This window comes from Lepidochelys kempii, chromosome 7 (genome assembly GCF_965140285.1).
Source record: "Lepidochelys kempii isolate rLepKem1 chromosome 7, rLepKem1.hap1, whole genome shotgun sequence".
NCBI lineage: Eukaryota > Metazoa > Chordata > Testudines > Cheloniidae > Lepidochelys > Lepidochelys kempii.
The window spans coordinates 121,323,608-121,348,600 of NC_136386.1; the positions used below are offsets into that span (position 1 = coordinate 121,323,608).

At 47.8% G+C, this 24,993-nt stretch overlaps 2 protein-coding genes across 10 annotated transcripts in view; one reads left to right on the plus strand and one right to left on the minus strand.

The window, feature by feature from the left end:
* The window catches only part of PCGF6 (polycomb group ring finger 6), a 70,525-nt gene extending 62,041 nt beyond the window's left edge, over positions 1-8,484 (plus strand). For 2 of the 9 annotated variants that reach the window (XR_012160089.2, XR_013636103.1), the window contains exon 12: positions 6,789-8,484. The gene's annotated coding sequence lies outside the window, so the exon portion shown is untranslated. Of the gene's footprint in view, positions 1-6,439; positions 6,491-6,788 lie in introns of all 9 variants that reach the window. The other 7 variants (XR_013636109.1, XR_013636105.1, XR_013636110.1 and 4 more) reach the window with 7 other exon arrangements.
* INA (internexin neuronal intermediate filament protein alpha) lies at positions 6,893-24,376 on the minus strand. The gene is given in 4 exon segments (XM_078853936.1): positions 6,893-8,791; positions 12,405-12,529; positions 20,307-20,974; positions 24,322-24,376. Coding segments are annotated over 4 exon segments (1,164 nt in total). The 3' UTR covers positions 6,893-8,475.
* Between the last annotated feature and the right edge of the window lie 617 nt (positions 24,377-24,993).

Consider the following 24,993-nt stretch of genomic DNA (forward strand, 5'->3'; position numbering starts at 1 on the left):
GAGAGACCTCAATGGTGACACTCTGGATTTCCACCCAGACGTTAGATTTCACTCCTCCAAATGGCTGCTGCATCTCTTCCAGGGAAGGAAGGAAGGACGGACGGATGGACGGATGGACTGGTGTGTGCTGCTGGCTCCCTTGTTGTGTAATAATGGCTCAGCATGAACCGCACCAGTGAGAGATCAGCCCATTCCAGTAGGTGGGCGTGTTCACAGCACTGCCAGTTTCTCTGCAGCTGCTGTGTCTGCCGTGGTGGCTGCATCCCTCCATGGCTTCTCCAGCAAGGGAGAAGTGAATGGAAGCCCCAGGGCTGGACAGAGGCAGCAGCTGGAAGGCACCTGGCCTTCAAGCTGAATTAGGGCAATGCCTATGTTTTTTAAATAATTTCCTGTAGGGCGGCAGATATTTACCAGTGGAGACAGTCCTAAAGTCAGTGGGCGCTTTTACATCCTAACTGCTTAGGCATGAGTCGCCGTACGTGGATTTCGGCAAGGCTGGAATGAGTTCAAACATTAAGGGTCACTTTTAGTCCCCCTGACCCATGTTAATTGCCTTGGCAGAACTCGTTACACAGGTGACTCTGTGTAGCTTCCGCTCACCATTTTGATCTGGTTGGATAAGATCAGAGTGAATAGCCTAGAAAACCCCAGGGTGTGTAAAGAAGCCACGGTGAGACATCTCGCCCCCCAGGAAATCTGGCTGATGCATCACAAGCTGTCACCAGCATTGTCCGGCTTCACGTTCCTTAGATTTAGAGCTGATCTGAAGCGGCGCTGGAAGCTGTTCATCTAACACCACCACGGAAGTGTTCATTTCTTTACACTCCCCATTTGGAAATGTCAGCGGCTGAAGCTAATGATTATAGATCCACAGACCTACTCATCATTCAGTTTGCATCACATTCGTGGAGGCACCAGCTGCCCCAGCCTCTCTTTGCACACTCATCTTCTGCAGCACGGCTGCTTTTGTTTCCTGGCCACCTCCTTCAGAAGGCTACTCGGCCAGGGGTGTAGGCGGGAGCTGGGTAATAAGTCCTCCTCTGTGGTCCCATGTTTTGATTAGGCTCATTGCCAAGACTGCAGTAGGAAAGGAGTGAGTCACGCTGCAGATGTTTAAAGATTTATACCACTGCAGCAACTCACCCCTCTGGAAGAAAAGGTAGTTACAGCAGCACCAGCAGCAAGGTTAGAAACAGAAACAGCAAAAAGCTGCCCATTTCCTGAGACACGTCTGCGTGTTTGCCTCACCCCGAGGCCACCAGCTCGCACTGCACCTCTGGGTGGTTATTTCTTTGCAAGTCGCTTTCCCTTTGGAAGGTGATACTGGCTGGTGCACAGCATACATCTGGGCTGCCCCATTTCATGGCTGTGGGACTCCACTTGCTTCATTTACACAACAATCAGCCAGTTAGTGGTGGCAGGGTTCCACTGATTTCACAGCACCCGGGGGACGGAAGAGGCTCATCAATTCCTAGTTTCTAAGGCCAGAAGGGACCACTGTGATCATCTTGTCTGAGCTCCTGTTTAGCACAGGCCAGAGAATTTCTCCAAAATAATGCCCAGAGCATCTCTCCTAGAAAAACATCCCCTCTTGATTTAAAAATTGCCAGCAATGGAGAATCCACCACGACCCTGGGTAAACTGTTTCAATGGTTAATTACCCTTGCCGTTAAAAATGGACACCTTACTTCCAGTCTGAATTTCCAGCCATTGGATTATGTTAGGCCTTTCTCGGTTAGATTCAAGAGCCCATTAGTATTAAATATTTGTTCCCTATGTGGCAGTGGTGGCAGCAACACTGGAAGCAAGAACCACGTGGTTCCGTTGGAGACCTGGGTGGTCGCCAGCCGTGCTGAGAAGAGCAGGACTCCATAAGGTGTTGCGCTATTCTGCACGCATGGAGGCCTTTTTACTTTTTTAGTTAAGAAAATACAAAGGCTGAGTTTTGCTACTGGCGATGCAGCAGGCTTTATTTTCACTCTCCAAACACAGACACCCAACTTCCTGTACAGGATTCTGGGTAGTGTAGTCCAGAGGCATTTCCTGTACCGAGAATATACATATAACTAGAGCAAATCAAAACCTATAGGCGTAAGTCGAATCGGCATTAATGTAGAAGCATCGTAAGTACCGTTGGTCGTAACTGGAACGTCGTAAAGTCGAGGACTGCCTGTACACAGAGAAAAGGAAAAGAGAGAGAAAGGAAGAATGGAAGGCAGAGAAAAAAGTGAAAAATGAGGAGAGGGATAATCTGGAAGAAAAAGTAGTCAGAAAAGAAGCAGGATCAGGAAAACAGAGGCAGGAAGGGGGAATTTGGAGGAGGTGGGAGAAAGAAGGGTGGGGTTAGAGAAGGGAGACCAGGGCGGGAGGAATAAAGACAGAAGCTGGAAGCAAGATCTGGTAAATGTGAGTTAAGAATACAACAAAGTCATTGCTAGGGCAAGCTCTTGCATGAGGCTCTGTGATAGTTATTCCTTTGGCCAGGGCATCTCATTCTGCTTGTCATGCTGCCAGTGGGGCTGTGTCAGACATCAACCGCTGCTCAGCTGACGGGAATCGCCAGCCCAATAACCTATACTCAAAGCACAGGGCAGCTGCTGCAATAGCAGACTGGTCCCTGGTTAAAAGGGAACTTGCTTCTCTCACTGCTGTAAAATAACAGCACTGCGAAGCAAGGGAACGCCGGGGCCCAGGGATTGCTTTGGGCACCCATGGAACATCTGTAGAACTTCAGTGTCTCCTTCCCTTGTTTTCTCCTTCCGGCTTTGTTTTGGGCATTCACTGAGATTTAAACATGGTTCTTTGCTTCTGCTCATTCTGTCCATTCAGTTCCCATGCTCTGTGGATCTGCTCTGACTTTCCCTTTTCCAGTTTGCTAAAGGTTTGTCTACCCGATGTTTCTGAAATACTCACCACCTGTATGTTCTGGAGTCTGGTTTTCCCTGGGCTTACAGCCTCAGCCGTCTCCTAGGCTCTTCTACCTCTCAACCAGAGGGGAACTCTCTGGTCCCACTCCCTAGCTAAACTCCCTCCACCGCAATGATAAAATACACACCCAGTATTAGATAAGCAGTTCTGCTCTGCGTGACCCCCGCAGTGATCTGTGGCTATGTCTTGCGGTGGCTAATGGACTCCAAATGGCCCATGCGATTCAGCTGACCAAAGCACTCTGCTGAAATAGCAAGGCTGAGACAGTGAGCCAAGTTGTTGCTGGCACCGATTCACTGCAGAAAAGCCTGCAATGGCATCGTCACAGCCTGTCTCCAGGACTAGGAGTTGCTAGGGGTGGTGGAGCACAAAATCCTGACGTGACATGACGAGGGAAGAAAAGGCAGAAGATAAAGGAACACTGTAGCAGAAACGGGAGGGAGAGAGAAATCCCTCTGTTTCCCCTTATATCACGCTCATCTGTGAGTAGCCATTCTGAATGTGCAAACGGGGGGACGTGGGCTCCTCCCAAACTATCAAAGTTATGTGTGTCATAGGAAGATATCCTAGGCTAGGAGATCTCCTAACCTGTGTCCTTGGAGAGGTCATTTCCCCTAGATTTACAATAAGGTTTCCAGTTTGCTCTATCACCTTGATCTCACGGGGCCTGCATGAGCTCCAGACAGGTAATACATGTGCAAACAAATATACTGTATGATTCTTTAAAGGTTTGCTAGCACTGTGTTAATTGACAAGGATAGGTCCTACTAACTCAGTTTATTTGCAAAGACTATCCCATTCCTTTGTTGGGGAGCGCCACTAATTTGTTAAGATCCTTGCAGTTTATTTATTGCGTTCACTGCGATTTGAAGGTGTCTTTTTTTTGAGTTTGCTTGTGAGGGATGTTCTGCTACGGATCTGCTCTGATTTTCCTCTCCCCAGTTTGCAACAGGTTTCCTACTAAATTGCTTCTGAAATTTGCCTTCTTTTACAATGCACAGTCTGACTTTATGGTATTGGCAAAAGGCACCAGTTACGGCACTGAAATTGCATAGATATAATGTAGAGAAAATCAGGGGTTATTCTTTGATGAGGCTACATGAATCAGACTGTCCCAGGGTGGCTGGTCCCTTTAAGATGGAGCAGGTCCAGGGCATCAGCGACTGGCCAGCTGACACCAATTAGGTTTAAGAGAGACACCTGGGGCTAGAGGGGGAGGGAGACCTGATGAATCAGAGTATGTCTACACTGCAATAAAACACCCTGGGCAGGCCTGTGTCCGCCAACTCAGGCCAACAGGGTCGAGCTACAGAGCTAAAAATTGTGGTGGTAGACATTTGGGCTTAGGTTGGACCCCAGACTCTGGAGTTCTGCAAAGGGGGTGGGTCTACACGGCAATTTTATAGCCCTGCAGCCCCAAGCCTGAGTCAAATGACACAGGCCAGCCGTGAGTGGTTTTTTGCAGTGTAGACGTAAGAGAGAGCGGCTAGGCTGCTGTTTTATGTCGGAGAAGGCGGGCTGAAAAAATATGCCTTGCACTTGGAGCAGAAGATAGTGAGATTTTCACAGGTCCCTAGTTCCTGGGGAAGTTCATTCCACAGTCTGGGACTGGCCCTTGAGAAAGTTCTTTCTCCTGCACAGACGAGCTTTATCCTCATTGTAGAGACTTCTGCTGTACCTTAGGAGCAGAGCTGCTGACCATAATCTTCATCCTGGAGCTGTAGGCCAAGATTTTTAAAGGTATGTTGGTGTTGCAGCACCTGCATTAGGAGCCCAAATCTTATTTTCAAAAGTGATTTAGGCACATAGGAGCCTAAATCCCATTAGCTGCAAATGGGATTTTGTTCCGAAGTGCTAAAATCACTTTTGGAAATGAGAGTTAGGCTCCTAAATCAGGTGCAGCACCCACCTAAGTACCTTTAAAAACTCTGGGCCTACAGCTCCCTAAGATAGTTGTGGTCATTGTTTGTTTTATCAGCACTGTCAGTGGCATTAGCCCAGCTGTGGTTCGTCAGTGAATTTCTACTGTACAGTCAACGGGGAAAGTCTGACCTCACTTTCATGTGCAGCTCTCTGCACTTTTTTAAAAAAATCAGTAGAGTTATTATTTTCATTGTATAGAATTATTAATTATATATAATGAATTAATATATACAGAATTATTATTATATATCATTATTATTCTATCGAATCTGGAGAGCATCCTAGCCAGAGTATCATGCTCTCTTTAAACGGAGGCTAAGTTTAGATAGGAGTCTGAATGAAAACCCTAGCTACAGCCCAGCTGTTCAGAACGTTGGCGTGTGGTTTGAAATCAGAACCGGAGCTAATTGTTTTGTTTGCAAAGTATGCCTTTTTTTTTTCTTTTTTTTTTAAAATGGGCATAGGTAAGACCCTATAGCCAGAGACTCCCGAACTTTGTGGTGTACGAAATTCATATCTGGACTTTGCAGCTTGGGCTCGTCCCCCATCAGGCCTGACCAGTGTAGGAACGGCCTCTTTATAAATTAAATCAAAAGCAGGGATTGCAATGTAGGCAGTGTCTACTGGTCGAACCCTTTCGGCTTCATTAGAAGGAAAAGGGTTTTACAAAACCAAATAGGGACATGTTTATGCAATTTTTAAGGCTAAATGAAACCAGATGTTGTGAAGGCCAAGACTATAACAGGGTTCAAAAAAGAACTAGATAAATTCATAGAGGACAGGTCCATCAATGGCTATTAGCCAAGATGGGCAGGGATGGTGTCCCTAGCCTCTGTTTGCCAGAAGCTGGGAATGGGCGACAGGTGATGGATCACTTGATGATTCCCTGTTCTGTTCATTCCCTCTGGGGCACCTGGCATTGGCCACTGTTGGAAGGCAGGATAGTGGGCTAGATGGACCTTTGGTCTAACCCAGTATGGCCATTCTTATGTTCAGACTTTCACTTGTTGAAATTTATACTTTTCCATCCAGCATCATCAACTCAGACCCAAAAGCTACAGGGGGGGCATGACAACCCGATAGTGAAACTGATCAGCCTGGTTTTGCTAATACCAGCTGGATGAAATGCATCCCTGGAATTAGAGCAGGAATGAATTTATCACCTTATGTCAACAAGGGAAAACCCAACTCATTAAACGTTCTTGTTCCTTAGACTGAAACATTGCAGCCCATAATAATCTATAAATTGAAACCGGCAACAGTATACCCACATTCTGCTTTCAGTTACACCAGAGTAAAACCCAGATTAACTCCTTTGACTTCAGTGGAATCCCTGGAATTGGTCTGATGGGACCCACGGCAGAATTGGGTCAGCAGTATTTAAATGAACAATTAATGTTGTCCAGGTTGTTAATGACCAAAAAGTCATTACCAGCAGTTGAGTGGCCTGTATGACATAAATTGCTGGTCTTGGTCCAGCTTCTAGCACGTGTCTTTACCACAAAAATCACCATCACAATGGACAGTCTCGAAGAAAGCCCAAGTCTTGAATGGTCCATGTACACTGAGCTCTTCTCTTGCTCTGTAGATGACCCCTCTAAGCCAGGGTGGAGGTACGCTGGATGGGAAACAGTGTAAGGTATGTTTGTTTGCTTATACTAAAGCCGCTGTATGGATAAAAACACCAGGCTTCAGTGTTCCAGGCTATCGTTGGCACCTTTCACCAGGGCTAAACTAGCTATAAAAACAGCAATAGCCAAATTATTAGATAATAGTGCCAGATCCTTAGCTGGTGCAAATTGTTACAGCTCCATGGACTTAACTGAGCTATGACAACTCATGCCAGCTGAGGACCCTGCCCTCTCGTTTCCATTCTAGTGCATCCCAAATAACAGATTTATGTATTATACTAAATCATGCTCTCCTACGCTTTGAAGACAGGGCTGCACTGGTGTGACAGAAGAAACTGACCCAGGAACAGAGCAGATGGTGAGTTCTCAAATCAAGACAGCCTGAAAGAGGATACAAGAGAGTGGTGGGATTCATGTCACAATTTTTTTTTATTAACTTGTGCCTTACAGTAGAAGAGGAAAAGTGTGAGCAAACAATGTTCTATTTCCAGGAGCTTATCCTGGCAACACTGACACCAAGGTCTTGTGTGATCATAACCTCATCATGGCACAGTGCTTTGGCAAACACACAACAAACGCACGGTCTTCAGCTCTTGCAAAAGCGATCGCTGGCGATTTTAAGGCATTGGAAAAACCTACAATAGTAAATCCTATATTGAACTTGGCATACATTGGAACAGGTAGACTGGAGACACACACACTAACAAAGTTTGGCAGATTGAAATGGAAGGTGAAATGCTACCCTGCCAGAATCCCTTCCTTTGGAAAAACGTTGGGTGTGAATCCGTCCTTCCAGTGACTAGAATCTCTCTGTTATGGTCACCTGTGACTCCATGACTGTTCGTCTGAAAAGGTGTGGTGGAAGCTGGAATTATTTTAATCATATTACCTCACAGCACCAGTTGTTGTCTATTTATCAAGCAGAAGTGGAGTGTTTGTGCGGCTGTGTTGCTTCTGAGTCTGAATACTGAGGACAAAAAGTATGCATCTTCCAACATGTCATCAGAAATGCACTGGAAGAGCCATTGAAATCCACTTATTGTGGATCCATGATTGTGCAGTCGTGTGTACACATTTTAAATACACAAAGGAAACTCTCCTAACTTACATGTGCTATTGATAAACCTCGTCTCATGAGAGTATGGACAGACAAATGCCACCAAAACAGAGAAACAGTCGATTGGCAGAAATGTATGCACCTTAGAGTTTAATGCTCGTGCAGAAGTCAGGCTGTCTCATAGCTCAGTATGTTCTGTGCTTCTAGAGTTAAAGTGACAGGCTACAGGTCAAGAATTTGGGGCTGTTGGGGGTTTGGTTTTTGTTTGTTTTGTATTCTGCTGATTTTTAAAATAGATCAAGGCCCATAATTAAGAAACTATATCTATATAAAAACAATTTTTTAACCCTGTGACTAGTTGGCACCGTCAATTTGAATCAATGTCTTTTTCTTAACCAGTTGGCTACCAGATGGAATGAGATGATATGGACACAAGAAGTCACTATGCAATCACAGAAATGACCAACATGCATCGAGCTAACTGCAGAGCAGGGTGCTACAGAGACTGTCTATCCAAACCTGAAACTGCTTTAAAGGGGAAGAATAGACCAAATTCAGCCTTCTCCTAGTATAGTTTGTAACTGGAAATAGCCTTAACATGTGTAAAACATACATCAGGAGCAGCCACAAATGTGGGTCGATTGTGTCGTCTTTGGAGTGAGGAGTTCCTTATTGTGTGATTTGGTTTAGCTAATCGTGATGACCCCGGAAGATGTAGTTACCCAGTTTGCCATCCTCTCCAATTTCAGCCTAAGCTTTGAGATCCCTCTGTCATTTAATTGCTCCTGGCTATGGTGTGGGATGTACTGTTTCTAATGATGCTGAAGCGCTGGGACATTTATACTGGGTGACAAGTGCATTAATTCAGGTGTAGACAATTGAAAGGTCTAGTGTATATTGTTCCCCCTTAAATGCTGTTTCTATTCATATAAAAGGTTACATTTTTTGGTTTGTAATGTTTCCTTCCTTCAGGTTTGATTGCTCAGTTTTCTTAGTAGACATTTCAGTCTCCTCAATCATTTCAGCAAAGGTCTCCCCCATCTGACTAGATTATACTTTAGAGGACACTTTAGAAGCCTCCTCTTTCTCTTCTTTCTTAAAAAACTGAGTAGGATATATTTTTGAGACAGTGGCCACAGGTAAATTGAAGACTCTGGGCTGGAAAGAATAACTGGGGTTAGAATGCGGATTCAGAGCCGAAATGCTGATGCTTCCAGTGGTAAAACGTGTCTCTTCACCTTCCAGCAGCTTCCTGCAAACACACCACAGAAGGAGAGGTAAGTTGGAGAAGGTTACCACCTCTGTGGCTCAGGTTAAAGATGGACAAACCAGTTTGGATATAAACTGAGATGGGCTCCAGCTGCAAAGTTTGGACCCAGTTTTGGAACATTCCATATATTTGGATGTGCTTGGATCTCTCTTATTTTTATTGACTCATTATAGAGATGGAGGGGGCGGGGGTGGCGTGGGTATTTGCAAAATGTGATCTAGGGCAGGTTCAGATTTTAAACACCGGCAAAGTCTGAGAGTATCTGACCCAGAATTCTGCTTCAGGCAATATCTGGATGAAAATAAGAAGCACTCCACATCTACACCTGAAACTCAACCCAAACCTTTTTGAGGTTTAAAACAGCTCAGTTTTCCCCTTTGTTATTTTTTCTGTGTCTTTGTGGGCTCTAACCAGGACCAGAACAAGGCAGGAAAGAGTAGAAAGCAGGTTCTCATGTGACCAATATATAAAATATGCCTCAATCTGTGATTTCTGGACACAGTTCTGTTACGTTTGAACATAATATAAAAAAATAATAATCATCAAATGAACACCCTAGTCTACAAATGAAATTTACCCACCACTCTCACCAGCTCAATATAGGCCAGAGGAGGCATGCTAGAAGGACAAGAAGCAGCTCTGCAGGGGAAGCAAGTTTCCAGAGCCAAAGGCTCCCTGCTGAGAAACACTCCCTTCCAGCACCTCCATGTTCAAATGTGGGGGGGATTGTTCAAGTGTTCTGACTGATCTTGACTTGCAGGGTCATTTATAGGGAGTCTCTGTGAGAGTCAGGACCCACAGTGGAGGGCTTTAGCCATTAGAAGCAACAGGTTGAATCCCACCCAGTTTTGCTGTCTCAAGAGATCTCTTTCTGATGTCCGTGGGAAAAACATACACATAGAATCATAGACTATAAGGTCATTATGATAGTCTAGTCTGACCTCCTGCACAACGCAGGCCACAGAATCTCACCCACCCACTCCTGTAACAAACCCCTAGCCTATGTCTGAGCTACTGAAGTCCTCAAATCATGGTTTAAAGACTTTAAAGTGCAGAGAATCCTCCAGCAAGTGACCTGTGCCCCACGCTGCAGAGGAAGGCAAAAAAACCCAGGGCCTCTGCCAATCTGCCCTGGAGGAAAATTCCTTCCCGACCCCAAATATGGTGATCAGCTGAACCCTGAGCATGTAGGCAAGACTCACCAGCCAGACACCCAGGAAAGAATTCTCTGTAGTAACTCAGATCCCACCCCATCTAACATCCCATCACAGGCCATTGGGCATATCTACCGCTAATAGTCGAAGATCAATTAATTGCCAGAATTAGGCTATCCAATCATATCATCCTTTCTGTAAACTTATCAAGCTTAGTCTTGAAGCCAGATATGTCTTTTGCCCCCACTGCTCCCCTTGGAAGGCTGTTCCAGAACTTCACTCCTCTGATGGTTAAAACCTTCATCTAATTTCAAGTCTAAACTTCCCGATGGCCAGTTTATATCCATTTGTTCTTGTGTCCACATTGGTACTGAGTTTAAATAACTCTTCTCCCTCCGTGGTATTTATCCCTCTGATATATGTATAGAGAGCAATCATATCTCCTCTCAGCCATCTTTTGGTTAAGCACCTGCATTTCACGAGTGTTCAAACCTCTTGAACCTTCCCAGGTTTGCCCAGTTTTAAATCAGACACAACAGAACCTCTTTCAGGCCTAGCTGCATGATCAACAGGGCAATTGTTCCAGCAGCATGGCAGTCTAGAGCCAACTGCATAGGGGCAGTTGAGACTGCTTCTCCTCTCCGCCTCCCCCCCCCACCAATTTATAGGGGAATAGGGAGAACTTTGTGGAGGTGGAAAGAATTAGAATTTCAATATCAGCTGTGCTTAGTGTGGGGGGCTGGCACGGAGTTGCTGCACTTGAATGAAGGTACTGCCCTCGCTCACACAGGAGTGTGAATCTGGCCATGGCGCCAGACATGTACATCACAAAGCCACTCAACAATCTGGTACGAAGGCTACACTCTACTCAAGAAAGGCCCAAGATCTGGGATAGCAAGGAGTGTTGAAGGCCAAGATTAACAGCCGTTGGCACAGTTGTGGGGGGTGAGGGACTAGGCCAGGTCAGGACTGAGGTATGTCAAGAGAGCTGTGTTTGGTACCAGTACTGGACCTGAGAAGCACTGACATGGCTGAATCGAGAGGCCGAGTGTGGATAATAAAGGTTTCTGCAGGTCAGGATTGGAATGCTTGACACGCAGTAATGGACCAGCATCAGCAGTGGTGTGTGGTGCAGTCTGTTTAAGGTAGGTTCTTATACCAGGCCCATCACCATGGCAGCTGAGCACCTTTTCAAGTAGGCTACCAAATGGTTGTCAACCAGGCACAGCTTTCAGTCACTCCTGACCTGGGCTGGACGCGAAGGCAGGATGTAGCTGCAGTTTCAGAAGAACTTGGAAATACCATTTGTCGAGGGAGAGGAGCCAAAAAATGACCTTGCTTGCCCAGGGAAGCAAACCCCCATAGTGGATAGGGCTGGAACATGCAAGGGATACAGCACCAGCGGGGCTGAGACTGGGACCCAGGGGTGGGACTTGAACATCCCCTTTGTCACTGTGCTAATGATCAAGACTACTCCAGGGCTAGAAGGTTAATGCAAGGGGCTCAAACCTTGACTTCAAAGACTCTCTCAGTATCACAGCAGGGGAAGAGGGGAGAGATTCTGGGGGAAGGGGAGCCCTCCTGACAGACTGAAGATCACGGAGATGAGAAAGCTCATCCCAAGAGGAGAAAAATGGGGACTCAGCCTCCCAGGAGACGTTACAAGGGGTGTGTGTGGGGGAGTGGGGGCTATTCCTATGCCATGGAATATCAGGGTTGGAAGGGACCTCAGGAGGTCGTCTAGTCCAACCCCCATCATCTAGTCCAACCATCTATGTCACGTGCAGGAGTTTGGTCAATCGATCTCTGGGCTCATCTCCAAGCCTGGGACAAGACTAAACACCACAGACAGACTAATTTGAGGGGCTAAGGGGTGAAGCGCATTGGCGGAGCTGAGGGGGCGGTATATGCATGGAGTAACTGGTGTTTGGAAAGGATAGTGGGTGGGGGTTGCAGATGTCAAATGGGGTCACCCTCCATATCAGAAAGGGGGACCCCAGACTGCAGGGACACAGAGCGAGCTGCTGGGAACAGCAGCCTCTGGTGTTACTGTTGTTCAGATCTGGAATCTTTTTCAGTCAAAACAATGTAGATATGAAACACAGGCTTGCGTTGCTTTAATGTGAACAACAACACCGGCTGTGGGGGTGGGGGACTAGAAGAGCAGGAGGGGACTTTGGGCCTGGATTGAGGGGTATTGGCAGACCTATGGCGGGGAGCCCAGACTGGCCTATCAGGGAGTAACGCAGGTCAGGACTGAGGTATGTTGGCATTGGCTGGCTGTACCCAGTGTGCGATGAGTACCCCCATATCCACTGCATGTGCCCTCCATTTACCCTCAACAATGAAAACAAAACCAAGTGCTTTTTTAGATTTATGGTTTTGTGCCAGGTAAGGTGGTATGGAAGAGGGCAGGTCAAATAAATAGCGTGAGGTGTTGCCTGTATGCAGCAATCTCTATATCCAGAGCCATTTTAACGTTGAGCAAGTCTTGATACTCCCTCAGATGACGAGCTATTTCGCTCTTGGTGTTCCTCAAGTCATTCTCCAGCTGACTGATGCTGTCCTGCAATCAAGCAAGCCCAGGGAGATAAGGAGCTTTTGTTTCAAAAGCAAAGTCCTTAGCTGAACACTTTATGTTCATTTCATTATAGAGAAAGGGGAAAATACAATTGCCAACTCATCCATCCCAGCAGATTCCTGGACAAGAGCGCAGCAAGGGGAAATTCCAATTAAGATAACTACGGCAGGAAAACAAGGCCACAGCTGCTGTTCGACCTGCCTCTTTCATTTTTTCCAATTGCTTTATTTAATTTCTTGGATGTTTGTTAATGGGACAATTAGACAAATGTGTCCAATTAGACACAGAGGAGCCCAGAGTTGAGAGAAATAACTCACTGAGGACCCACTTCTGAAAGCTGCTGAGCACCATCTGCCAGTGGTGGGAGATGGGTGCTCAGCACCTCCTCGGATTTGGCCCTTAGAGATTGATTAAGCAAAGCAGGGGGTTGTGGAATCAGGTTGGTCTTAAGTGTTCTGATGCAAGGCAAGGATTATGTACAGTGGGAGCCCAGCCCCGAAAGGAAAGTTTAGGATTGTGTAAGAGATGCCCTCCCTCTCTTGTGGCTAAGGGTTTAGCTGAGCTTTTAGGCATGACCATGAGGAGACACCACTTTTTTTGCACACACAAATGTTAACCACTCAATCACAGCTACAAATTTGTTCCATGCTGTAGCATGAACCAGTGTCCTACAGCAGCAGCAAAATGGTGGCATGGTAGATTCCCCGAACCTGCTAGGAGCGTTCCATAGGCAGGACTCCCAACACCTTGAGAGGGAGGAACCCACATTGATCACCAGCTGAGGTTAGCGGATGAGCAACATCTCCAGGTTCCAAAGGAGTTTAGTGCAGCTCTCTCCTGGAAGAACGGTGGCTGGGACAGGAGGTCATCAATGGGAAGCATCGAAAGGCTCCTCAGAGCTTAGCTGAAGACATAGCAGTTCCCCAAGGAGTGGCAAGAGAAGATGGTGGTAATGGAAGAGACAGCTCCTACACAGACACACTCCGCCTCTCCTTAATACCATCTACACCTTCCGGGCCCAGGTGACCTCATCTTTATTTTTTTCCCTGCTTCACAAATTAATGCTGAAAGTGTAGACGTAAAGTGGAAAGTGCATGCTGGAAAGTGCTAAGCTGTCAAGTCGCAAAGCCTATTTGTCTTTTAAAATATTGTAAATATTTGTAAAGTAACTTAAAGGGATGGTGCCTGAAGCTGCAAATTTCCAATTTTCTTGAACAATCCCAGTTCATATTAAAACAAAATCCTACAGACCTGGTGCATACACAACTATACTGAAGACACAGGGCCAAATTCAGACCGCGTAAGCTGCTGCCACTCTACTGAGTTCCTAAAAGACTCATGTTGAATTCAAGGGACTTGCACTCACTCACGCTATCTCTGATTTTGACCCACCCACTCTAAAATGCATAATTTCCACACACAAAGCCAGATCCTCAGACAGTGCAGGTCAATATAATTTCATTTACATCAATGGAGCTATGCTGCTTTACCCCAGCTGAGGACCTGGCTCCATGCTATAAGAACGGCCATATTAGGTCAGACCAAGGATCCATCTAACCCAGTATCCTGTCTTCCAGCAGTGGCCAGTGCCAGGTGCCCCAGAGGGAATGAACAGAACAGGGAATCATCAAGTGATCCATCCCCTGTTGCTCACTCCCAGCTTCTGGCAAACAGAGGCTAGGGACACCATTCCTGTCCATCCTGGCTAATAGCCATTGATGGACCTATCCTCCATGAATTTATCTAGTTCTTTTTGGAACCCTGTTATGGTCTTGGCCTTCACGACATCCTCAGGCAAGGAGTTCCACAGGTTGACTGTGCATTGTGTGAAGAAATACTTCCTTTTATTTGTTTTAAATCTGCTGCCTTTTAATTTCATTTGGTAACCACTAGTTCTTGTGTTATAAGTAGTAGCAAACAACTTATCTACTTTCTCTACACCAGTCATGATTTTATAGACCTCAATCATATCTCCCCTTAACCGTCTCTTTTCCAAGCTGAAAAGTCCCAGTCTTACTAATCTCTCCTCATACGGAAGCCCTTCCATACCCCTAATCATTTTTGTTGCCCTTTTCTGAACCTTTTCCAATTCCAATATATCTTTCTTGAAATGGGGCGACTACATCTGCACACAGTATTCAAGGTGTGGGCGTACCATGGATTTATATAGAGGCAACATGATATATTCTGTCCTATTATCCCTTTCTTAATTATTCCCAGCATTCGGTTCACTTTTTTGACTGCGGCTGCACTTTGAGTGGATGTTTTCAGAGAACTATCCACAAGGACTCCAAGATCTCTTTCTTGAGTGGTAACAGCTAATTTAGACCTCATCATTGTACATATATAGTTGGGATTATGCTTTCCGATGTGCATTACTTTGCATTTATCAACATTCAATTAATTCACTTTTCACAAGGGTTAGGTGTGTCAGGCATATGTCAGGGTCTAGGACAGGGGTGGGCAAGCTTTTTGGCCCAATGGCCACATTGGGGTTGCAAAACAGTATGGAAGGCCTGGTAGGGAAGGCTGTGCCTCCCCAAACAGCCTAGCCCTCACCCCCTCCCACTTCCTGCCCCCCTCAGAACCCCCGACCCATCCAACCCCCCCCTACTCCTTGTCCCCTGACCGCTCCCTCCTGGGACCCCACCCCCATCCAACCCCCCCTGCTCCCTGACTGCCCTGCCCCCGACAGGCCCCCAGGACTCCCACGCTTATCCAACACCCCCCCATTCCGCTTCCCCTTACCACCCCCCCAGAATCTCCACCCCATCCAACTGCCCCCTGCTCCCTGTCCCCTGACTGGCCCCCAGGACCCCTGCCCATTATCCAACTCCCCGGCCCCCTTACCATGCCGCTCAGAGCAGCATGTCTGGCAGCCACGCTGCCTGGCTGGAGCCAGACACGCTGCCATGCTGCCCTGCAGGAGTGCACAGCCCCACTGCCCAGGGTGCTGCCCGTGCAGCAGCGTGGCTACGGGGGAGAGGGGGGCAGTGGGGGAGGGGCCGGGGGTGAGCCTCCCCAGCTGGGAACTCAAGGGCCGGGCAGGATGGTCCCGCGGGCCGGATGTGGCCCACAGGTCGCAGTTTGCCCACCTCTGGTCTAGGCCATTAAGGTATAACTGTGCTAACAGCAGCCTTGCTTTATTTGTGTCATTTGAAAATATGGCTAAAACACCTGTAAGGCACTGATCACCTGTTTAACACTGGTGTTCAAGGATGCACATACAAACACGTGCAAGTTCTGCAAGACGAAGCCCCATCAAAAACATTGAGGAAATTTGTCACAAATCTTAACGTTCTCTTCTGCTCCCAGTGAGGTCAATGGCAAACGCTCCTTGACTTGACCAGGAGCAGCCCATAGGTAATTTAAGGCATGCAGCAGATTTTCCTAATAAATTAAGCTGCCCGCTGTGCAATGGGTCAGAGTGACAGGGGGTTTTTTTTGCTGTCATAAAATTAAGGGATTTTCACATGGTTGCTTTTCCCCATAAATACAGCCGGGGTTGTTTGCAAAGAGGACAATGATCTCATTAGTCAGTGACAAAACAAGGTGGAGCAGGCAGCAGGGAAAATATAGGTTGAATATTAGGGGGAAATTATATAACAATGGAGTAAACGGCTTAGAGAGACTGTGGAATTGCTGTTGTCTGAGAAAGGCTAGGCAATCAAGCAGAGATTGTTTCACCATTGTAAAATCAAAGCTGATACCATGAAGACACGGCAATAGATGGCCCACAAGAAGTTCCTCCCAACCCAAATAATTATCTGGGAATGTCTTTGTTGGGTCAGATGTGCCCATAGGCACCATCTGATTCAGGCTTTTAGTTTTTTGGATGTATATGTAGTTAGAATGCACATGAAAGTTGTATAACTTAGACCTGTGTGGGAAGCTGGCTATTCTGCATTGGCCAGCGAAGAAAATTCTCTCCCTCTCTGTTTCTTCCCAAGTCAGCCCTTAATGACTAGGTGCAGTTCTGTGCCTACAGTGGACGAGACTTGTTGGTATTTCATTCCGCCACTCCCTCCTCCCTGTCCTACTTTTGGTCTTGTGTAACCTACTAAATACAGAATGCAAAGATGGCTGCCAGCAGCAAAATGCATGGAGCTAAACAAGTCGCTGGCATGCCAAATCCTGGTTTCGGCTGCACCCATGTCAACCTCGGGTAAATCCATTGACTTCAGTAGAGTTACTCTAGAGATGCAATGTCTGTTTACACTGCCTCCATCAATCTAGTCCCTGAGTTCTCATACATCTGCCCCCTCTGCCTCGAATTTGGAAGCAATGCCTTGCTTTGCGCCTGTGACCCCCTTTAACAAACATCATTGATGGATTCTGATTAAGTCACAAGGACAGTGACCCTGGGGCAGAAACTCAAGGATGCAGAACGGGAGTTACAAATGAAGAAAGAATGAGGAGATCATCAGGGCACACACTGAGATGCAGAGGGCATTCTGGGAGAAAATTAGTGCCCTGTGTAATATAAACTCCCATTATAATAGCCCTGATTTATAACATATTTTTGTTCAGTGTTTGAACAGCACCTACCACAGCAGGGACTTGGTCTGTGAGAGGGGCTCCCAGATGGAGTCACAACACAAGTAATTATAAATAATATCCTCATTGGTACAGCGATGCTGGGCTATTGACCCCCTAAATTAACAATGGTTTTGTTGGATAATAACGCCACTCTCAGATAAAACACTGCTCTTTTCATTTCCTCTAATTCTCTGTCACCTTATTTGAGCACCCCTCGGTACAAAACCACTCCTATGTACAACTTGGCTATATTCCTCTCCCCTATTGCTCTGGGACAGGGTTGGGTAAGATGTATAATAAATATCAGGCATATTGACTGACGAGTATTTCAGATACAGAGCTCTGCCTTTCTGCCCTACCTACATGCCCCGCTTTAGCACCCATGTTTGCCTGCTAACATACATTGTTTCTGAACCCATGTATAAATTCCAGCCTCTTCGTCATTCCCTTCTCTGTGATCCTGTGTTAGCAGGGAGCAGCTTGTGTCAAGCCTGGGTTGCAACAGTCACCATTCAGACACTAGCAGGGGGGCATCAATCGTGTGGAAATCCTGGATGGTGCTGCAAGGAAATGTATGTCCTGGCCTATTTGCCCCAGATTTGGATTTAACACTGCACAGGTGAGATGAGGCTGCTTTTCATACCACTTGCTCTGACAATGTAAAAAGGTTTTCTTGTATTACCTAAGGGCCTGGGCTACAGGGCGCATCTGTGATGCCCACTAAAAATCAATGTGAGGGCTGGGTGCTCAGCACCTCTTGGGGTCAAACAGCAATTAATGAATATATCATCCACTTAAGTGGATCAGTTACATTTTGCTTAAATGGGCCCCTTATTCAGGTCTCTCTTTAATTTTAGTCCCCATGGACTGTAAGAAGAGGCAATGCTTAAAAACTAAATTTCACCCAAACAGCAGAAGATGGAGCACTGCATGCTGGGATTTGTAGTCTTCATGGATCACACCTATATGTTGAATATGAGGGCACCAATGGACCTTATTGTAGAACTGTGGGCTACATTTGGCCCAAGACCCATGCCAGCTAGTATGGGGAAGGTATTTCAGAGCAAAAAGCAGTAAAGTCTGGAGACTTATGTGGAAGGCTGCAACAAGAAATATTGCTATAGAACGTGTGAAGCTGACAACATTATGAGCATCTATCCGTAGGTCTTCTCTTATGGAAAAGTCCTATAAAATTGAATAGAAAGTGGGACTCTTTCTATATCTTTTTAAGCAGTCCTACAGAATTTCATAGAGAGAATGTATCCCTGCTATAGAAATCGATAGGATGGTTTAAAATACCCCAAACTATGGAAAGAATCTAATTTTCTATTAAAATATATAGATTTCTATAGGACACTACTGATTTAAGCTCTATCCTATAAAGGATGCAAGAGATGCCACTAATTACCACCCCCACTAAACTAAAATACAAGAATCATACATTTAAAAGTTGATTTTCCATAATTAGATCAATTTCAACTATCCCAGAGTTTAATCTGGTTGTAGCATTTCCTCCTACATATTGGTTGTTCTTGCAATTTCTGTTTACATGGCATCAAGGCTACAATATTTAAGAGGGTTACTAATATGGAATTCCTTTGAGTCCACCTGTATGCACTATCACAGGACATCAAACTATTTCCATATTATTAATGGAAGAAGAATAACACCAACTAGTTACTTAGATTGCAAGCAGTTTAGAGCAGGTATCATGAGTTTATACAGCTCTTAGCACAGTATGGCCCTGAAAATGCATGGGGGCCGCACTTCAATATAAATATGAAATAGTATCCGTTAAATATCATGCACAGTAATTCATTCAGAAAGAAGCTGTACAATTTAGCTAAGGCTGACCAGTTAGGTTAACAAGATGTTGCAACCTTAATTTCTTTTCTCATCACCAGGGCTTCCCTGTAGTAAAACCGGGAAAAATTCTAGTACTGTATTTGGTTGAGAGTCAGAGGAATTTAAATGAGCATCTTTCCCAAACCATACAAAAGAGATTGAGGGTCTAATCCAAAGCGCATTGAAATCAGAGGGAGTCTTCCCATTGACTTCAGTGGTCTTTGGGGCAGGCCTTAAGGAATGATTCTCCTAATAGAGCTGGGAAGGGTTCTAACTATGGCAATTTACACCTTACAAGTGCCCTTGAAAGCAGGTCAAGGCAGCTGGGACCCAGGTCATAGATACTAAGGTCAGAAGGGACCATGAGGATCATCTAGTCCGACCTCCTGCACAACGCAGGCCACCGAATCTCACCCACCCACTCCTGCGAAAAACAAACTGTTATGGACCAAACACAGTTCAGATGGTTTCTAGAAATTACCCATCAAGAAAAAGAAAAGGCAATCCGAGAATTCAGCTTCCATTAAAATTAACAAAACTGTCTTTAAAGGCTCGTTTGGGAAGAAATTCTCTTAATTCATTAAACATGAATTAAAAGGCTTTTTATAACGATCCGCTGAAGTCTGATGAAGGTCAATGCCAAATTCAGGACCTTGGATAGAGACAAAGTTTTCCCAGCCCTGTCTACCCATTGCTCCAACACCCACCCACGTGAAACCTGCAGCCCGGGCAGCGCAGACACACGCCGATCTTGAGGGTGGGAACGCAGAAGACCTGAAGACTGATCCCTTTGCACAGACATCCTGGGGCTACAGGGAAATCATGGCTATGGCTGTGTGCACCTGTTTATGCATTTGCACCACGAGCTTTCTCTGCACGCCGGCGCCCCGCTCTCAGTCCAACGCAGTGTGTGACTTCCAGGCTCCACTAAAGCCAATGGTCAAACTCCCAAACAACCCCACGCAGTTCTTCATCTTCTGGGACCCCATGAAATCCTTTAACCCTCCGCTCTCCCAGGTGTGTGGGGGGGGGGAGAGGGGGGGCCCTTCCCTGATTTCCAGCGGCTCATGCACGGGTTGGTTTGACATAATGCTCCGCTGTCGCTGCCTTCCCAGTCAAACTAGAAAACTCCCCAGACTTCCCCAGCCCCTGCTGATATCCCTGAGACCCGGACTTCTCGGACCATTCCAGCGGAGTCAGTCCATTGTGCAGGACTTGCAAGGGAGAGGTACGGCCAGTTGGGGCTGGCTAGTGGTGGCCAGGGGTACCTACCCGTGCGCAGGGGAGAGATACTCAACGCCACCCCGGGAACAAGGGCGCTGCACGGGGCGGAGGTGCCCGGCGCTGCACGGGGCGGAGGTGCCCGGCGCTCCCTCACCAGCAACCCGCCCACCTCGGCGCCGTGCCTCTCCTCCACCTCCTGGATCTGCCGCTCCAGGGACTCGTTGGCGCCGCGCAGACTCTCCCTCTCCGGCGTGCGGGCCTGCAGCCGGCGGCGGCACCCGTGGATCTCCTCGCGGCTGGCCCGGGCGGCCTGGCGGCTGCGCGCCGCCTGCTCGTTGAGGGTGGCGAACTTGGCGCGGTACCGTAGCTCCTCGGCCGCCTGCAGGTTCCTGGCCGCCAGCGACTCGTCCTGGACGCGGATCTCCCGCAGCGCCGCGCTCAGGTCCGGCTGGGCCAGGTCCGGCTCCGCCAGCTCGGCCCGCTCCTCCCCGTGCGCCCGGCGCAGGAGGGCGAGCTCCTCCCGCAGCGCCTCCACCTTCTGCTCCAGCCCCAGCCGGGCCCGCGCCGCCCCGTCCGCCTCCCGCTGCTGCGCCCGGGCGCGCTGCTCCGCCTCGGCCCGGCCCCGCGCCTCCTTGTCGCAGCGCGCCCGCAGGCTCTGCATCCCCCCGGCCAGCCGCTCCTGCTCCCCGCCGCCGCGGCCCAGCCCGTGCTCCCGGGCCCGGGCGGGCGCCGGGCCCAGGTCCACCCACGCCTCGGCCCGGAGGGAGGCGCCCGGCCGCTGGCGGGGAGCGAGGCGGGCAGCCGCGGGGGCTCCCCGAAGAGCTTGCGGTAGGAGGAGGCCCGGTAGCGGGGATCCGAGCTCATGCTGCGGGCTCGGGGGGAGGCGGGGCGCGCCCCGACCTTACATCGCGGGCGGGTCTCCGTGCGCCGCGGCGGGGCGGGGAGGCTGCAGTCTCCCGGGCGCGGGGGAGGCCGAGACGGAGCTCTCGTTTTGCCGCAGGGCTGATGTCCGCTCCCCGCCCGGGGAGACAGCCCGAGCTGGGGCCGTCTGCGAGGGGCGCAACCCGCTTCGCTCGCAGCGCTGGAGAGCTGGGCGGACGGACGGACAGATCTGCCCGCACGAAGTACAAACTTTCGGGGGCTTCCCGGGGAGACCAGGACCCTTTCCCTCCACCCTCCGGCTGCAGCCGTCACATGGGCTGGTTTTCTGCCTTCCCCCGCAGCTTTGCATTCCCCTAGTCCCGCTGCTGCGACTTCGGCGGTGGATTTCAAGATCACCCGAGGAAAAATGCAACTGTAGCAGCGAGTAGGAAATGCGGAGTTTGGGGGAGAAGGGAAGGTCAGGTGGGTGTGCGAATAGATAATGAATTGAGAAGATAAAACAGGTGAGCAGCTAGCCTAGACAGTTAAATTGGTTTGGATTTTATCAGACGCTGAACTCGGTGTAATCCTGCATTAGCAAGTTATAAACAGGTGTAACAGAAGCACATTAAAAATCACCCCTTTGCCATCATCCATTTATGCTGATCAACAGCTGGAAATTTTCCAGAATCGTTGCATGGAGTTGCACACACATGCCCAGGATGAATTTAGCCCTGGTATAACCCCACTGAAGTCACTGGAGTTAAACCCCCTGATGAATTTGGCTCCATGTTGCTTATAGGAGTTAAAGGGTGGAAATAATCCATTCAATGTAAAACCTGTAGCTGCTACCAATGAGCAAATCTGTGTTTTCTACAGAGTATTCTTGCAAGGATTCTTCTGTAACAAACTGGATTGACTGAGGCAGGAGTGGCAGACAAGTGTTCTGACCGGTGGATCTCCCAGAAAGGAATTCTTTCTTCCATTATATAGAGTGCCAAACTGATATGTAGTTACTTAGTAGATAGCAACAACCACAAATAGCTGTACGTATATCTGGATGATAGATGTACAAATATCGATATGTATGTGACATGTCTGAATATGGTGAGGAAACAATTTCAAAAGTATGACTTCTCTTTGCAGCCTGGAAAAAGGAATGTGTTAAAATGCACAGTTGAAGTCTTACAAATTAAAGTCTATGCAGAAGAGATAGGACCTCCAGCTTCCCCTGAGACTTTTATAAGCGTAGTGGTTTGCATTGTGGTACCTGTCCAAAATTTCCCCTTTCCCCCCTTCCCCTCCCTTTTGTGCAGTGTGCTGTGTGCCAGTCACAGCCTTCCACCCCAGCAGTGGCTGCATTTTACTGGCATTGCATGGATTTAAGTCCCAACCCTGTAATTAGATCATCCAGCATGGATACCACAAGGGGGGGGATATGAGAGAGGTTTATGGGCCTGGCTACGCTTGCAGATGTCGAGCGCTTTGAGTTAAACCAGCCTTCAGAGAGCACAGGAGGGAAAGCGCTGCAGTCTGTCCACACTGACAGCTGACAGCGAACTGGTATGGCTACATTTGCAGTGGCATTGGGAGCGATGCATTATGGGCAAGCTATCCCAGCATGGAAGTGGCTGCAACGTGCTTTTCAAATGCAGGGGGGAGGGGAGTGTGACAGGGAGTGTGTTGTGTGTATGTGGGGGCAGAGAGAGTGGGTTTTGGGGGCTGAGAGCATGTCAGCGTGCTGTCTTGTAAGTTCAGACAGCAGCAGACCGCCCTCCCCCCACCTCTCTCTCTCACACACAGCATTCCACACTAATGGCTTGCTTTGTCTCGGGGCAGATAAGCAGCTGGCTGTCAGAAACAGAGCCTTCAAAGGGCATATCCGCATTCCTGCAGTGATTCAAAAACAATGACAAGAGTGGCCACTTGACTTAAGGGGATTATGGGACGTTTCCGGAGGCTGATCAGAGGGCAGTAATGCAACACCTCGCTCACACTGGCACCATGGCGCTCCAGCAAACTTTATTCCTCTTGCCGAGGTGGAGTACCAGCAGCGCTGTAGCCGTGGAGTCAGAGCGCTCTACGTGCCTTGTCAGTGTGGACAGGGAGTGAGCTAGTGCGCCCGGGCCTCCTTTATTGCGCTGTAACTCGCAAGTGTAGCCAAGCCCTATAAGATCATGAATGATGCAGAGACAGTGAATAAGGACGTGTTATTTACTCCTTTATATAACACAAGAACCCGGGGTCACCCAATGAAATTAATAGGTAGCAGGTTTAAAACAAACATAAGGAAATACTTCTTCACACAATGCACAGTCAACCTGTGGAACTCATTGCCAAGGGATGTTGTGAAGGCCAGAAGTATAACTCAGTTCAGGAAAGAATTAGGTAAGTTGATGGAGGATAGGTCCATCCGTGGCTATTAGCCAAGATGTTCAAGGACGCAATCCCATGCTCGGGGTGTTCCTAAACCTCTGATTGCCAGAAGCTGGTACTGGATGACAGGGGATGGATCACACAATAAGTGCCTGTTCTGTTCATTCCCTCTGAAGCCTCTGGCACCAGCCATTGTCGGAAGACAGGATACGGGGCTAGATGGACCATTGGTCTGACCCAGTATGGTTCACACACTGAGCTCCATTGATTTCAGTGGCAGCAGGGGTCCACACCAATGGATATAATTGCAGAAGCAGGATCACAATTTTTAAGGTGCTTTGGGATGGAAGGGGCTAGAGCAATCGAAAGCATTGCAATTTATTATAGCAGCAGAGTTTATAATGGAAACAAGCTATTGGTTCTTCTAAGCTCAGAGTCCAAGTCTGAAAAGCTCAGATCATCTTTGAGAGCCCCACATAAAAGCTGCCTAATGTTATAGTTATTTATTTGTATTGCAGCAAGGACGGGGGATTCATTGCGCCAGGCACAGTACATATATGTAACGGTAAGAAGGTTCCTGTGCCAAAGCGCTTATATGAGCAAAGTGTTGTTGGAAACTTCAGAAGAAGGTAGTGAATACTGGCTATAGCCTCCGCAATTGTGGGCCAAACTCTGATAGACACAGATGACCCCCATAGACACAGATGACCCAAAACTCTGGGGAAAGAGCCTATCTCTACTGCCTGGAATAGTCAGTCTGGGGAGAGCACAGACACCGGGACTCTGTGCCCCTTGCTGGATCATGGAGAGCAGCTTAGCGGCGGACTATACACAGGAGGGATAAGGAGGTGTGATGGGACAGGCTGGAAGCATGGCGGGTGGGTCTGTGAACCGTCCAGAGGGTAATAGTGGCTTGTGGCTGCTACTTCTACCTTTCCCATCCAGCTGCTGTGGGCTGGGGCTGAGGGTTCCATTGCTCAGCCCCATATGGATACAGATGATCCCACAACCCAGTTACTTGGGCTCCGGGCACTTTCCCTGGATTTCCCTTATGTTGAATAACTGCTACCTTCCGTTAAGGTTGTTCTGCACATCACAGGCTGACTTGCTGCTGATTTGAATTGCTTGCTGATAACATCTCTTTGCAAGTAAATCTATTTGCTCCTCTATAGCCCGTCTGAAGATCTCACAGCATTTTGCAATCAGTAACTAGCTGAGTTTCACAACACCCCCGTGAGGGAGGGAAATGATATGTAATATAAATGGATCACTCCACCCACCACTGAAATGCAGCTGTTTCTGGGGTGGAACACAGCAGTTATTAGCTAAAATGGAGGTGCCAGCTGGGAGTGGATTGCAAATCCATTGGGCCAGAGATCTCTATGGTGAGTGACATAGTCTTCTCCCAGTGTTCTCACCTACCGTGGCATCCAAAAGTATATTTTTGGACACCTGTCCTTCCCCTTTTCCTCTGTGCAAGTCTGTACCAAAGTGAACACAAAGCAGCTTCCTGCCCTTATAGACAGCTGAATCCTTAGACATTTAAAGGTGCAATACGCATAGAACAATGGTATAACCATTACCTTGCTAAATACACTGGAGAG